This window comes from Aspergillus eucalypticola (genome assembly GCF_003184535.1).
Source record: "Aspergillus eucalypticola CBS 122712 chromosome Unknown BO83scaffold_22, whole genome shotgun sequence".
NCBI lineage: Eukaryota > Fungi > Ascomycota > Eurotiomycetes > Eurotiales > Aspergillaceae > Aspergillus > Aspergillus eucalypticola.
This window is the reverse complement of record NW_020290296.1, coordinates 497,778-510,398: the sequence shown is the minus strand read 5'-3', so window position 1 is coordinate 510,398 and position 12,621 is coordinate 497,778. Positions and strand designations below refer to the sequence as shown.

Genomic DNA, 12,621 nt, shown 5'->3' with positions numbered 1-12,621 from the left:
TAAAGAGCCGCCCGATGAAGTCAAGCGGCAGTTGCAAACTCGCCCAGGTCTTTTCCTCTTGTGGAAGGCGCTGTTCTTCCAGTCAACCAATCACAAATCACAGATACCAAACCGATCCCCAATCCAGACCCCTCATAGACTGGTTCTTTCTCCAAAAGGTAACTTACTGCTGTAGCCCTGTATTCCGATTACCTAGTACTTTACTTTCAACCATTTCTTGAACCTCTTTCATCTTCATCTTTCACTCTTCACTGCTTTTCTATTAGTATATGCTCCGCTGGCGTCGATTCTTCACCATGGCCGAAACTGCTGCGAAGAAAGTCAAGACCTCCTCTCCCTTGATTGGAACTCACAAGTGAGTACGCGCAGAAGCTTCTTCTCCGGCTTCCCCTCCATTCATAGATTTGCGATGTGCTGACTCTTCCTCTTTTCCCTGCGCAGTGGTCACTTCCACGCCGATGAGGCTCTTGCTGTTTATCTCCTCCGTCTTCTGCCCACATACTCCTCCTCTCCCCTCCTCCGGACCAGAGACCCCGCTCAATTAGCTACCTGCCACACCGTCGTCGACGTGGGCGGAGAGTACGATGCTGCCAGCAACCGCTATGATCATCACCAGCGCACTTTCGCAACCACTTTCCCCAACCACAACACCAAGCTCTCCTCCGCGGGGTTGGTGTACATGCACTTCGGTCGGGCCATCATCGCCCAGCACACCTCGTTGCCCGTGGACCATGAGGACGTGACTCTCCTGTACGAGAAGCTTTACACCGATTTCATTGAAGCCATTGATGCCAATGATAATGGTGTCTCTGTCTACGACCCCGCTGCTGTTTCCGCTGCCAACATCCAGAAGCGCTTCAAGGATGGCGGGATCACCATCACCTCCGTGGTGGGTGACATGAACAACCCGGACCCCACCTGCCCTCCCGGAGAGCCTCAGGACGAGGATAGTCTGTTCGCCAGAGCCAGCACATTCATTGGCAACGTCTTTGCTCGCAAGTTGCACCATGCCGTTTCCTCCTGGCTGCCTGCGCGGGCCACCGTAGGCGCTGCTTACCGTTCCCGTCGGGACGTTCACCCGTCCGGCCGGATCATCGTCCTGCCCCAGGGTGGTGTGCCCTGGAAGGAGCACCTCTACAACTTCGAGAAGGAAGCCTCTGGATCAGAGGAAACCAACCCTGATGAGGAGGCTTACTATGTTTTGTACCCCGAGAGTGCGGCAGAAGATTCGAAGTGGCGTGTGCAGTGCGTCTCTGTAAACGAGGGTAGCTTCGTGTCCCGCAAGCCTCTTCCCGAGGCGTGGCGGGGTGTCCGCGACGCCGATCTCGACGGTGTTATGGCCGCGGAGGCTGAGAAATCTGGAAAGCCCAAGGTTCCCGAGGGTGCCGTTTTCGTTCACGCCAGTGGCTTCATTGGTGGCCACCAGACCAAGGAGGGTGCTCTTGCCATGGCCACCCGTGGTCTGGAACAATAAGCTGCAAGTATAGGTGGCAGCTGCGGATGAATGCAAATTACGATAGAGTTTATGCGTACATACTTCTTATCATGACGGTACGGGATCCAGTTAGGAAAACTATCTAATAGTTATATTGTTGGCCAAAGTGCTATGTTGAGAAATCAATGCATAAGGCATCTTTCAATCGTAGCCTTTTTTTTACTGGCTTCTTCGTAATGAGACGTTAGATAGCGAGGGGAAGTCGCACTGATCACCTATGTCGCGTCTATTTCAACACTTGGCCGGGCAGGTTCCATTCGACTTTACTGATTCCTCCATTGCCCATCAGCCATAGCGTCTTCAGCTCCGGCCCCGTCCAGGCAAAATTCTGGACCGTGTAATTGGTTTGGATCGTCAAGAGCAGCTCTCCAGAAGGGTCAAGAACATCGACACCTCGACCACATCCCGTCAGAATGTACCCATTCGCTGCCACTTTCAGTCCATCTGGGACAAAGCCTGGTGCCAGATAAATGGCCCGTTTGTTATAAGCGTGGGCACCATCCTCACTCACGTCAAACGCATAGATAGTCCTATAGAAGGAGAAAATAGATGAGTTAGTCACCTTTCGGGTCTTCCGAGCATATCAAGTCCAGGTTTTACATACCGCCGATGCGTGGTATTAAACGTACTGCCCGGATGGCCATATTTGGGATCAATAGGAGCGCTGACGGCCGCAGTATCGCTGATGTATACAATAGATCCGTCTGGAGTGAAAGCGATCCCGTTGGGCTGACCGATTGAGTCGTCCACGACTACCACAGCCCCAGAAGAAGTGTTATATCTGTAACTGGCGCAGGGAAGCTGAGGAGGGGTGTCTGTGATATCGTTGAACCAGGAGTATTCTGTACATCGGGGTATATCAATTAGCGAATTCCACATGGCACATGGTAGGTGGTAAGAGCTTACGTGGATCTGTGAACCAGATATCGCCAGTCTTGGGATGCACGGCAATGTCGTCAATGGTGTTGAAGTAATATCCAAAGTAATTGTTGACCAGGCTCGTTGTTTTATTTGTCTCCGGATCTAAGGTTCTGAGGGAGATGCGTTGTTCAGTCCCGCCAATTGATTTGTTGCCGCCAGATGCGCCCCATATGATTTTGCCGTCATGGAACGTGCCGCCATTGGGGGCATAGACTGGTGGATCAGAGAGGTATTCGGATAATGTTGGGGGATCCTGGTTGAGATCGACAACCAGCTGCGGAAGATAGCCTGGCGGCGGCGCGAGCTGCGAGAGATACAGTTTGTTCTGCGATGCCACGTAGACGGGGGCTTCATGCACCGCATCGTTCACGGCAAAAACGTATTCGTAGCTCGGGTTCGATCCTAGGACATCGAGTCCTTTCTCTTTGTTATACACAATGAAATCCGCGGTCTTGACGTCTTGCAAGACGGTGCCGTTTGCTACGGTGGTATCACCGAAGGTCGTAACGGCGTCCATGGTGCTTACATTGCGAAAGAAGTGGTAGCTATTTTGAGCGTTAATGACTGCCCGGGCGTTCCAGCAGCTGGGGTTTACGAGGGACTCACGGAAGCACATTCGCATAGTGATTGACGCAGACAACCGAAGGGCCACAATCTTCTGAGATGGGATGGGTAACGCCAGTCTGGGCTTGGACGAGACTGCCCGTGAAAGATCCGAGTAACAGTAGGAGTAGTTTCATTGTGATTTGTAGGTTTATATATAAGTTCCGTCAAGTCGACGTTTCGAAGAGATCAAGGAAGGCCCAGATACAGCCTTTCATTTCGATCAACAGATCCCCGGGTGGGCTATACAGTAATATTTGTAGACCATCTATCGGAAGATGGCGCGGGTAATTGGCAAGAGGAAGGAGTAATCAACGGGATGATCCCGATTTTTATCCAAGCAAGTTTGATCCCAAGCATACATGGGGGGCTTGCCTCGGGGAGTTTTGAGGTCTTAGGGGCGATTGTTGGACGGATGCGGTAACTGGAAACCCTCCTCGTAGTGTGGGGTACAAACGAGTTTGGGGCACGATCATCGCCCCTCCGGGGACTTCTCCCCCAAGACAAGCCATTCTCAATATTGCGGAGCGGCTTAGTATGTCTCGGCAGTCTGGTTTCCGGATAAGTTCCCAGGCTTGCGGAAAATGAGCAAGCAGGTTCTGGTGACCTGTAAATCGGAGAACGTCCGAGGGGAGGGCCGAAGGAGATGCTGCAAAAGAAGCAGTGTGTCTGTTTACCCTCAAGCAGATCCTTGCCATTGAAAACGAAGAAAGCAAGTCATCCACTAATGCCGGATGTTCAGGGAACTAATGTCTTCAATGCTGCCAGTGCCATCGCCAGACACCGGGAGATCTTTGGCATCGGGATGTATATCCGAGTTGTCTTCCCTCTCGCCCATGGCACGCTGGATCAACTTGGCTTTAACAGCAGCGCCTTTCATGCGCTCATCTACATCATTCACCGCTTCCTCCGTGTTCACCATAGGCAGGGAAGCGGGGTCTACCAGTTCCAGAAGGATCTCAATGTTCTTGGCTAGCCTGGAGCTAGATGAAAGGCTCGACATTTCCTTGCAAATGGCGGGATCCAACAAGGAAGGTTCTTCCTGTTTGTGATCACTCTCCAGGGCTCCGTTGATCTGGCCATTGGACTCGGGGTTTCCCAACAGCTGCGAATCTGCGAGCCGTTGAGACCAGACCAGGGCTTTGCCATATAGTCTTCCCAGTTCGAGGAACTTCTCGAATCCTTTCTCGACCGCAAACACACTACCCTCTGTATACCCGGCTTGTGCACCATCCGCTGCACCCAGATCGTAGCCTTCTTGGTAGAATTCTTCCTCCAGGTCGAGCAGACTCTCAAGTAGGTTATTGTTCTCCATGATTGCGATTCAAGAAGGATAAAGAGATAGGGACGGGAGGGAAGGAATGAGAGATAAGACGGTAATAGAGTAGAGAACGCGACCGCGGTATCTAGTAATCTGCAATTAGTTGCAGCAGTGGAGTGGGGGGCAAAGGAATGGAACAGTAGGAGATGAAAAATGATATGAAAGGGAAGCGCCCAAAAAAAGTGCGGAGAGAAGCGGCCGAAAGCGATGAAGCGATGAATCATCCGCACCCGCGAAAAAGTTGCAACATTTCTACCCCTCCATCCCGCTGATAGTCCAATTCCCCGCCATCCGCCTCCAATTCCATCATGGCTTCCGACTCTAAGATCTTGCCCAAGAAGGGCCAGCGCAATATCCTGGTCACCAGTGCTTTGCCCTACGTCAACAACGTGCCTCACTTGGGTAACATTGTTGGTTCCGTTCTCAGTGCTGATGTCTTTGCCAGGTACCATCTATCCATCCTGCTTCCTTTGCCCCCCCTCCCCAATTGCTCCCTTTGTCTGGCTCCTTTTCCGCGGGCTCTCTCATTAATTCCATTCCCACAATGCTAACACCCACTTCTTCAGATTCCACAAGGCTTGCGGACATCAAACACTCTACATCTGTGGTACCGATGAGTATGGAACGGCAACCGAGACCAAGGCTTTGGAGGAGAAGGTGACTCCGGAGGAGCTGTGCGCCAAGTACAACAAGATCCACCAGCAGGTGTACGAATGGTTTGAGATTGGCTTCGATCACTTCGGACGCACCCCAACCCAGCAACACACCGAAATTTCCCAGGCCATCTTCAAGAAGCTCTACGAGAACGGCTATCTGACGGAGAAGACGGCGGAACAGCCCTTCTGTGAGACACATGGATCTTTCTTGGCGGATCGTTACGTGGAAGGTGAATGCCCCCGGTGCCACTACGACGATGCTCGTGGTGACCAGTGCGATAAGTGCGGTCACCTCTTGGATCCCTTCGATCTCATCAACCCCCGCTGCAAGCTTGATGGCGCCACTCCCGTCCGCCGCTCCACGAAACACATCCACCTTCTCCTCGACAAGCTCCAGCCTCAGATTGAAGAATGGTCTAAGAAAGCCATCGAAAAGGGCGACTGGCCTAAGAACTCGCGTGTCATCACCGAGTCTTGGTTGAAGGAAGGTCTGAAGGACCGCGGTATCACCAGAGACCTGAAGTGGGGTGTCCCGGTGCCTCTGGAGGGATTCGAGAGCAAGGTGCTTTATGTCTGGTTTGAGGCTTGCATCGGTTACCCCTCCATCACGGCCAACTATACCCCCGATTGGGAGCTCTGGTGGCGGAACCCGGAGGATGTCCAGCTGTATCAGTTCCTGGGCAAGGATAACGTTCCCTTCCACAGTGTCATCTTCCCCGGTTCTCAGCTGGGAACCAAGGAGAAGTGGACTATGCTTCACCACCTGAGCACCACGGAGTACCTGAACTACGAGGGTGGCAAGTTCAGCAAGTCTAGAGGTATTGGTGTCTTTGGTACCAGCGCCAAGGAGACGGGTGTGCCCCCGGATGTGTGGCGCTACTACCTCCTGAAGAACCGTCCCGAGACTGGTGATACCCAGTTCGAATGGCGCTCCTTCGTTGAGAGCAACAACAGCGAGCTGCTGGCTAAGCTGGGCAACCTTGTCAACCGTGTCATCAAGCTTGTTACGGCATCTTACGGCTCGGTCGTTCCCGAGTTCACTGTCCCCGAGAGTTTCCAGCCTACCTTGGACGAAGTCACGGCTACTCTCAGACAGTACGTTGAAGAGATGGAGGGTGCACACCTCCGCGCTGGTGTGGTGAGTGCGATGAAGTTGGCCGAAGCCGGAAACGGTCTGATCCAGGCCAACCGCCTTGATAACTCGTTGATTGCCAACGAGCCCGAGCGTGCTGCCGCGGTCGTCGGTACTGTGCTCAACTTGATCCATCTCCTGGCCAGCGTTTTCTCTCCCTACCTCCCCGCCACCTCCAAGGCTATCAACGAGCAGCTCGACGTGCCGTTCGGTCTGATCCCCTCTCTGGAGGACATCAAGGACGGCTGGAAGCCGACTGCCATCAAGCCGGGTCACAAAATTGGCAAGGCCAAGTACCTGTTCTCTCGTATCGACCCCAAGAAGGCCGACGAGTGGCGCGAGATGTTCGGTGGTTCCCAGGCCGACCGCCAGAAGAAGGAAGAGGAAGCGGCCAAGGCTGCGGCCAAGAAGGCTGCAAAGGATGCCGCTAAGGCCAAGAAGAAAGAGAAGAAGGCTAAGGCTGCTGAGGCCGCTGCCGCCGGCAGCAATGTTGAAGCCTCCGCCAAGGGAGGCGCCCAGGCTCTGGAGGTCACCACCGATAGCAAGACCGACGAGGCCGTCGAGAAGGTTGCCGATGGCGTGGCCCAAGTCACCATTCCCTCCTCCTAAATCACATAGAATTCCCAGCTCCCCAATCCCGTCAAAAGACTCGGAAGACAGCGTCTATAGAGTTGCAGCGACTAGCGGACTCCCTTGATATCCTGTGCTGATGATTAGAGCGTTTTTTTTCTCTCTTCCCACTTCCTTTCGTTTTCCGGCTTCGTCATCGTAGATCGTTGTTGATCTATGGCTACTTTTTCTTCCTCTTCTTCTCGTCTTGGGATACTGCGTTGCTACGTATGCAAAACATACTTTGTGAAAATGGAGTCGATATGAGATACGATGTTGGTGAAATGAGCGCAACGGTTGATGATTGACTGATTGATTGATTGATTGATTGATTGACGGATGGATGGATTCAGTAGTTTTTTTCGGTTTTGGATGTCTTGCTTTGGCTTCACGTTGTTATCATCCTGCTTAGTTTCAGTTCAACAAAACTCGACAATTCAACATGGGTTCCAATACAATCCCAATCCCGTCTTTTTTATGCCAGGGTCTTGCTGTGGGCTCTACCCCCCAATGTTCCCAATTCAGTTACATAGATCGAAGGGTATCCCTTGTCGCCAGCAGCTACAGTAGAATTCCTTCCATTTCAGACAAGGGGACCCCGGATAGACAACAGGATTAACCTGAATAAATCGCTCATATGCATTCCCAGAGAGTAATAGTAGTAATAACAAAAAGAGTACATGATACGGGGAGATGAAACAAAAGGAAATAAAAGAGAAAAAAGCATGACGAGCCAATCCATGTATAACCGAAGCATGATACTCCAGATGTATGAGCCCCGCCAAAAGTCCATTTGAAATCGAAAGGTTTGGCCTCCACGACGCCTCCATGTGCAGATCCCTTCCAACTACATAGCCTTCTCCCAGACTACTCCATTACCTCTTCCGATTGTTTGGTCTAGGCTTCACTTCTTCTTGGCTGACAGGGTGCAGCATGACCTTGTTGGGCAGCTGCTGGTTGTTGGCGGAGTAGCCCTTGCTCCAATCGTAACTGACGGCATAGGCGAAGATGTTGCCGTTGCGGTTGAAGGCGGTGCTGGAGATGGTACCGCCCACGGAGGGATATCCCTTTAGACGGTGCTTGGCGTCCTTATCCCAGAAGTGGAAGGTACCGTCACTGCCGGCGGTGCTGAAGGTGCCGTGGACGGGGTGGAAGGAGATGGCGTTGACGGAGTAGATGTTGTTGACATCACGCTGAGGAGTCTCACGGTGGCACTTGAAACTGAAGTTGTTGGAGGAGTCCTTGTCCTCAACATACTGGATCGCACAGCGGCCCTCGACACTGCCGACGGCGAAGCCAGTGGCAGTCGAGAAGCAGCTGACTACTCGCGTCTGCCACTTGAGGGGAGACTGCATGGTCTTGTAGAACTTGGTGGGGTTTTCGAGGTTGATGACGTTGATGTAGCGGTCTGCGGTGCCGACCACTAGAAGTTTGTCCTTGACATCCATGGTGTAAACACGCTCCTGGCACTCCACCGTGGCAATAGGGTTCGACTGTCGCAGGTCCCAGTACTTGATGGTCTTATCCCAAGAGCCGGTCACAAGTAGCGGGGTTCCTCCGGCCGGGTTTGGGATCATGTGGCAGCATTTGATGGGCGCATCGTGAGCGGCGACTTGAGTGGTCGCATTGGTCGCAAGGTCGAGCATACGAGCGGCTTTGTCGGCGCCAGCTCCGACGACTTTCGTACCATCCTAGGTAGCAACAGAGTCCAGATCAGCTAACTGTAGACACTGCGACAAGGGAATGAGGGTGAGCTCACCGGCGACCAGCAACAGCTCAGAACGGGGGCCTCGTGCTCGAACAGAGCTTTACCTTCGCTCTGGCCCTGCTCATTGATCTCGTAAATGCGAACCTTCTTGTCCCATGAAGCGACAGCTAGGTGCTCACTAGCCGGAGAGAAGCGGAGGTCCGAGATACTGTCCTCGGGAGGTTGGTTCAGGGCAACATCCTTGGAGATATCACCTGTGGTGTTGGTCTGACCAGCTGAGGTCGTCGCGGCGCCGACGGAACCGAAAAGCGACATTAGGGCGGCGAAGTGTTACACTGTATTGACCGATTAGGCGATAAGCTGTACTATCAGGGACATTGAGGGGATCCACAACGCGAGACGAACCAGGAAAAAGCAGACGTGACTGGAAGCGGGAGGAGAGGCAGCAAGACCTGGGTGGTGGTGTTGTACCCAAGCGGTCGCGGAAGAGAGGCGCAACCGGCCAAATTGACCGAAGAGCGTGAAGCTTGGATGTTTCGAAAGGCGCACTAGATTGACAGCCCGAGCAGCATTCACTAATTGCACGAAAAGGAATGGGATGAAGATGGATTAGATTGTATGGAAGCTCGCTCATCCAAATGGGCAATAATTAATCGAATATCTTCTTCGCGGCTTTCCCTTCACCGCCTTCAAACAAGACAAACTGCTGAGTCAGCGGGGGAGAGCTTCCCTCTCACCTTTCCGTCCTGGGTAATCACTCTGTAGTACATAGTCACTACCTACTAATAGTACCAAGTAGTGGGTAGGACAGTGGGATTATCTCTACTACTGTCTATAGTGAGATGCCCTTTGTTCACTCCCAGGACCATCTGCATATTCAACAGCAATTCGACAAGTCCTTCGCTTTGATTCTTTTCTGCTATACCAATGAAGAAGTTACAACATTTAGTCTCCACATATTTGGGATTGCTGAACTATATACTAGATATGAGAAATACAGGCCACTCAACAACATAACTTGCCAACAACCTAGTACTAATCCCCTGGCTGCTCGGTTGAAACCTCAGCTCTTTGCAGACTGGTTGAATTGGCTCGACACTGGCACCCCATAACGATCAATGTCAACAGAATGGACTCTGGCTACGAGCATGGGAGGAAGAGAGGCGGGGGGAAAGCTAGACCTGCAACGGGTCGCCACCCACTATCGTTGACTGATGCTGGTAGTTGTGTTGCAGGCAATATGGAAATGCAGCGTGGACCCCCGTTATGATTCGTAGGACCCCGCCCAAGCCTGCACGGTCAAAATGTTGGATGGCCAATAACCTGCAATCCACCACCTTATGATCGCCGATTGCTGTAGCCCCGTCACGGGTGCCAGTTTCACTTTCGAAGGTACCTACCTACCTTGTCTACGTAGTAGACAGGCTACAGCCTACAGGGGGGACATCACACCACTGGTCCAGTCCCGGGGCCTGGACAGGCACACCCATCAAGACTCCTCTCAAACCTCGAGCTTGTCTAGTCTCGGCCAGGGCTGGTATCCCTTCATTCGATGCCCTCGCGATTTGGATGTCAAAGAACCTCACGTGCCACGGGGGGGGGATGACAGACCTTACATGAGCGGACGTTTACAGTTCAACCTGTACCACGGAAGGCATCTGCCGATTGTCTGGCACAATGAAAGGAAAAAGGGCGCCATGAGGTCATGCATTTCACTCATCTTTCCGTCTGGGGTTGATCCGCTGTAAGCCAGTTGGTGGTTACGAGAAAGGTGACGCATTTTCGATCTTCATTACGGCTGCTGGCTTTATGGGGAGGGGGTGTCGTATGCCACTACGAGTACAACGACTATACTACTTACTACCTGGAGACCGCTCCACAAAAGATACCGCAGGTAGGTGCAGGGAGAAGGAAAAAGGAAATCATTGGGGCCAGACGGGAGAGCGACCGAAGGAGAGAAAATAAAGTACGGCGAAAGAAGCAGACCAAGTGGAGCGGGCGGGAATGCGGGGTGCAGCCTTAGTGGACCGTCGCCCGGAAGCTCTCGACGTCAGGCTTGCTCGTGTGATCCGGTTGCCCCGGGTGCATCATTCATTGAATTACTTATCTACTCACTTGGAGGATTTTATCTGACACCTTAAGGATTTAATACTAGATGTCTCATTAATGAAAATGGAGAGGGGGTTATGGGTGTGTGTGTGTGTGTGTGTGTGTGTGTGTGTGGGAGGGAGTGGTGGTACTTTGAAACCACCATCCATCAGGTGATGGTCCGGATGTAGATATGCATCGTCCGGTGCGGAGATCCTAACAGCATCATCCTCCTCCTCGTCCCATCATTCCACCCTGCCTGCATTTCATTCTCTCTTCCTCTTCCTCTCGCCATCCAGGCTTCCTCCCCTGTTCACTGTGGGAACATACGATCCAGGTTGATTGCTTGGGGCCCGCTTCTATTCATCATTTGAGCCATTCAGTCACCATCATAATCCCTGTAGCCGTGCAGTAGTTTGCAATTGAACTTTTTAAGTACACCCGTGCTGTAGAATACTTCCTTCAATGTCCTCCCTTGGTCCAATGCATCCCATGCCTGTATGTATGTATGTATGTATGTATGTATATATAAATGTACGTACGTATCTATCTACATCATGTATGAACGGTATGGATGGATATAAGAGTAGGCAGTCAAGAGGGAATAATGGGGATGTATCAGGTAAGGACCACGATGGTATGGTATACGTCAGGTAACTTAGTAGTTAGTAGTAACTGACAGAGACACATCCCAAAGTAGCAAGTGAGAGCAAAGTGAACCGCTCCTTCCCTCTTCTTCTTGTTCTCCCCATTTCTGGGTTGGCCCATCCATGTCACCTGCCCTTCCCCTTCCTCCCTTTTCTTCCCTTCTTCTTCCTCTTCTTCTCCTCCTCTCCTTTCCCTTTCCTTCTTCCTTTTCTTTCTTTCTTCTCTCTACTATCTTGTTGGATCCTACTGACTTGATTCTCTCCCTCCCATTCCATACTACTTACTGTTCACACTACTTACTGTCCATACTATTTCCCCCTCACTTACTGGTAAGTTCAGCCTCCTATCTAAGAGTAGCACTAGAATGCTCGAGTAGTTGTTCCACGTCACCACTCGGGTCCTTCCCTCCTCTGCCACTGGAGTGTCCTCAGTGGCCAAAGGAACATTATCCATCCCCTTAATAGTACACACAACTAACAAGCTATTCTGTATACCAGTGCTCCTACTAAGAGACTCACTGCTTCCTGTTACCATACTCCGCAGTCATGTCTGAACCACTCACCAAGATTGACTCGGCCATCGAGATATCGCCCAAGGATGAGAAGGTCCACGATAAGGATGCCAAGAAGACTCACAGACGTACCTCTTCCCATGCTGAGGGTGTCTACAACATCAAGGAACTTGGTGCGTTCTTTCTTTCCACAGTCGCTCTAAAATAGCACAGAGCATCGCGGTCCTGAGGTTCTCTCCTGCTAACCCCTCGTCGATTTGTAGAGGAGAAGAAGATCGAGATTACCCTTCCAATTGAAACCCAGAAGACTGGATGGTATGCTTGTTGCTATATATATACATCTGCATAAGACGTGAGACTAATCGGGGTAAACAGGAAATTGAACACCTCACCATCGACCATTGAGGACAAGGACATCCTAAAACTTCATCTGATTAACCCCCCGGTCAAGAAGATCGATCTGCACTTCCCACTAGGGCTCGAAGTCACCGCTCGCAATATGAAGGGCGTCACGATAAAGGATGCGCTGGACGCAATCTACAAGCAGTTCAAGAAGAAGGTAAGTAGCCCAAGATGATGATCCATCAGATGTCTCCCATTCCCTCCAATAATACTGACTTCCATCCGCTCTAGGCCGACGATGAGTTGGACAAGCCTTACCTCGCTGGTTTCGAGTGGGACAAGGACGAGTGCTGGACACGCCTCATTGTTCACCAGACCAAGCAGGGCCCTCCTCAACAGCCCAGCAAGAAGTCCAAGAAGAAGAAGGCTGAAGAGGCATAGACTGCGGTTGCTTCGGACAGGCTGTGCCCATTTTACAATGTCTTCTCTTTTATCTCTCTTTCAATGGCTACTTCCACCATACTTTGTGATACTTTGTCCTCTTCGTGCCCTTGGCCTCGCTGGAACAGCATCCGGGAGAGTCGGGG

At 51.8% G+C, this 12,621-nt stretch overlaps 6 protein-coding genes across 6 annotated transcripts; 3 read left to right on the top strand and 3 right to left on the bottom strand.

The window, feature by feature from the left end:
- The first annotated feature begins 185 nt into the window (after nucleotides 1-185).
- BO83DRAFT_366230 (MYG1 family protein) lies at nucleotides 186-1,597 on the top strand. The gene is made up of 2 exons (XM_025529702.1): nucleotides 186-355; nucleotides 442-1,597. Exons 1-2 carry the CDS (start codon nucleotides 270-272, stop codon nucleotides 1,472-1,474), a joined length of 1,119 nt encoding a protein of 372 aa, XP_025385562.1. The 5' UTR covers nucleotides 186-269; the 3' UTR covers nucleotides 1,475-1,597.
- BO83DRAFT_100931 (SMP-30/gluconolactonase/LRE family protein) lies at nucleotides 1,598-3,449 on the bottom strand. The gene is made up of 4 exons (XM_025525857.1): nucleotides 3,023-3,449; nucleotides 2,402-2,961; nucleotides 2,100-2,337; nucleotides 1,598-2,025 (listed from the first exon to the last, which is right to left on the bottom strand). Exons 1-4 carry the CDS (start codon nucleotides 3,154-3,156, stop codon nucleotides 1,722-1,724), a joined length of 1,236 nt encoding a protein of 411 aa, XP_025385561.1. The 5' UTR covers nucleotides 3,157-3,449; the 3' UTR covers nucleotides 1,598-1,721.
- On the bottom strand, nucleotides 3,450-4,548 carry BO83DRAFT_100930 (Yae1 family protein). The gene has a single exon (XM_025525856.1). The coding sequence runs from the start codon at nucleotides 4,332-4,334 to the stop codon at nucleotides 3,744-3,746; it is 591 nt and encodes a 196-aa protein (XP_025385560.1). The 5' UTR covers nucleotides 4,335-4,548; the 3' UTR covers nucleotides 3,450-3,743.
- A 58-nt stretch (nucleotides 4,549-4,606) lies between these two features.
- On the top strand, nucleotides 4,607-7,232 carry BO83DRAFT_380661 (methionine--tRNA ligase MES1). The gene is made up of 2 exons (XM_025531800.1): nucleotides 4,607-4,785; nucleotides 4,907-7,232. The coding sequence occupies exons 1-2, from the start codon at nucleotides 4,649-4,651 to the stop codon at nucleotides 6,735-6,737; spliced, it is 1,968 nt and encodes a 655-aa protein (XP_025385559.1). The 5' UTR covers nucleotides 4,607-4,648; the 3' UTR covers nucleotides 6,738-7,232.
- Nucleotides 7,233-7,460: 228 nt separating this feature from the next.
- On the bottom strand, nucleotides 7,461-9,070 carry sonA (putative nuclear pore complex protein (SonA)). The gene is made up of 3 exons (XM_025531799.1): nucleotides 8,851-9,070; nucleotides 8,497-8,780; nucleotides 7,461-8,428 (listed from the first exon to the last, which is right to left on the bottom strand). The coding sequence occupies exons 2-3, from the start codon at nucleotides 8,758-8,760 to the stop codon at nucleotides 7,613-7,615; spliced, it is 1,080 nt and encodes a 359-aa protein (XP_025385558.1). The 5' UTR covers nucleotides 8,761-8,780; nucleotides 8,851-9,070; the 3' UTR covers nucleotides 7,461-7,612.
- A 2,215-nt stretch (nucleotides 9,071-11,285) lies between these two features.
- On the top strand, nucleotides 11,286-12,551 carry BO83DRAFT_100802 (uncharacterized protein). Its single transcript, XM_025525855.1, has 4 exons — nucleotides 11,286-11,865; nucleotides 11,956-12,007; nucleotides 12,068-12,251; nucleotides 12,326-12,551. Exons 1-4 carry the CDS (start codon nucleotides 11,727-11,729, stop codon nucleotides 12,473-12,475), a joined length of 525 nt encoding a protein of 174 aa, XP_025385557.1. The 5' UTR covers nucleotides 11,286-11,726; the 3' UTR covers nucleotides 12,476-12,551.
- The last annotated feature ends 70 nt before the right edge of the window (nucleotides 12,552-12,621 follow it).

Bases quoted from the DNA above. Each gene is read 5' to 3' on its own strand.
- BO83DRAFT_366230 (XM_025529702.1), top strand. From the start codon at position 270: ATGCTCCGCTGGCGTCGATTCTTCACCATGGCCGAAACTGCTGCGAAG. The intron at 356-441 runs GTGAGTACGCGC...TTCCCTGCGCAG, and splicing joins CCCTTGATTGGAACTCACAA to TGGTCACTTCCACGCCGATG.
- BO83DRAFT_380661 (XM_025531800.1), top strand. From the start codon at position 4,649: ATGGCTTCCGACTCTAAGATCTTGCCCAAGAAGGGCCAGCGCAATATC. The intron at 4,786-4,906 runs GTACCATCTATC...CCACTTCTTCAG, and splicing joins AGTGCTGATGTCTTTGCCAG to ATTCCACAAGGCTTGCGGAC.
- BO83DRAFT_100802 (XM_025525855.1), top strand. From the start codon at position 11,727: ATGTCTGAACCACTCACCAAGATTGACTCGGCCATCGAGATATCGCCC. The intron at 11,866-11,955 runs GTGCGTTCTTTC...GTCGATTTGTAG, and splicing joins CTACAACATCAAGGAACTTG to AGGAGAAGAAGATCGAGATT. The intron at 12,008-12,067 runs GTATGCTTGTTG...CGGGGTAAACAG, and splicing joins GAAACCCAGAAGACTGGATG to GAAATTGAACACCTCACCAT.
- BO83DRAFT_100930 (XM_025525856.1), bottom strand. From the start codon at position 4,334: ATGGAGAACAATAACCTACTTGAGAGTCTGCTCGACCTGGAGGAAGAA.
- sonA (XM_025531799.1), bottom strand. From the start codon at position 8,760: ATGTCGCTTTTCGGTTCCGTCGGCGCCGCGACGACCTCAGCTGGTCAG. The intron at 8,429-8,496 runs GTGAGCTCACCC...GTTGCTACCTAG, and splicing joins TGAGCTGTTGCTGGTCGCCG to GATGGTACGAAAGTCGTCGG.
- BO83DRAFT_100931 (XM_025525857.1), bottom strand. From the start codon at position 3,156: ATGAAACTACTCCTACTGTTACTCGGATCTTTCACGGGCAGTCTCGTC. The intron at 2,962-3,022 runs GTGAGTCCCTCG...CGCTCAAAATAG, and splicing joins CACTATGCGAATGTGCTTCC to CTACCACTTCTTTCGCAATG. The intron at 2,338-2,401 runs GTAAGCTCTTAC...CCCGATGTACAG, and splicing joins TATCTGGTTCACAGATCCAC to AATACTCCTGGTTCAACGAT.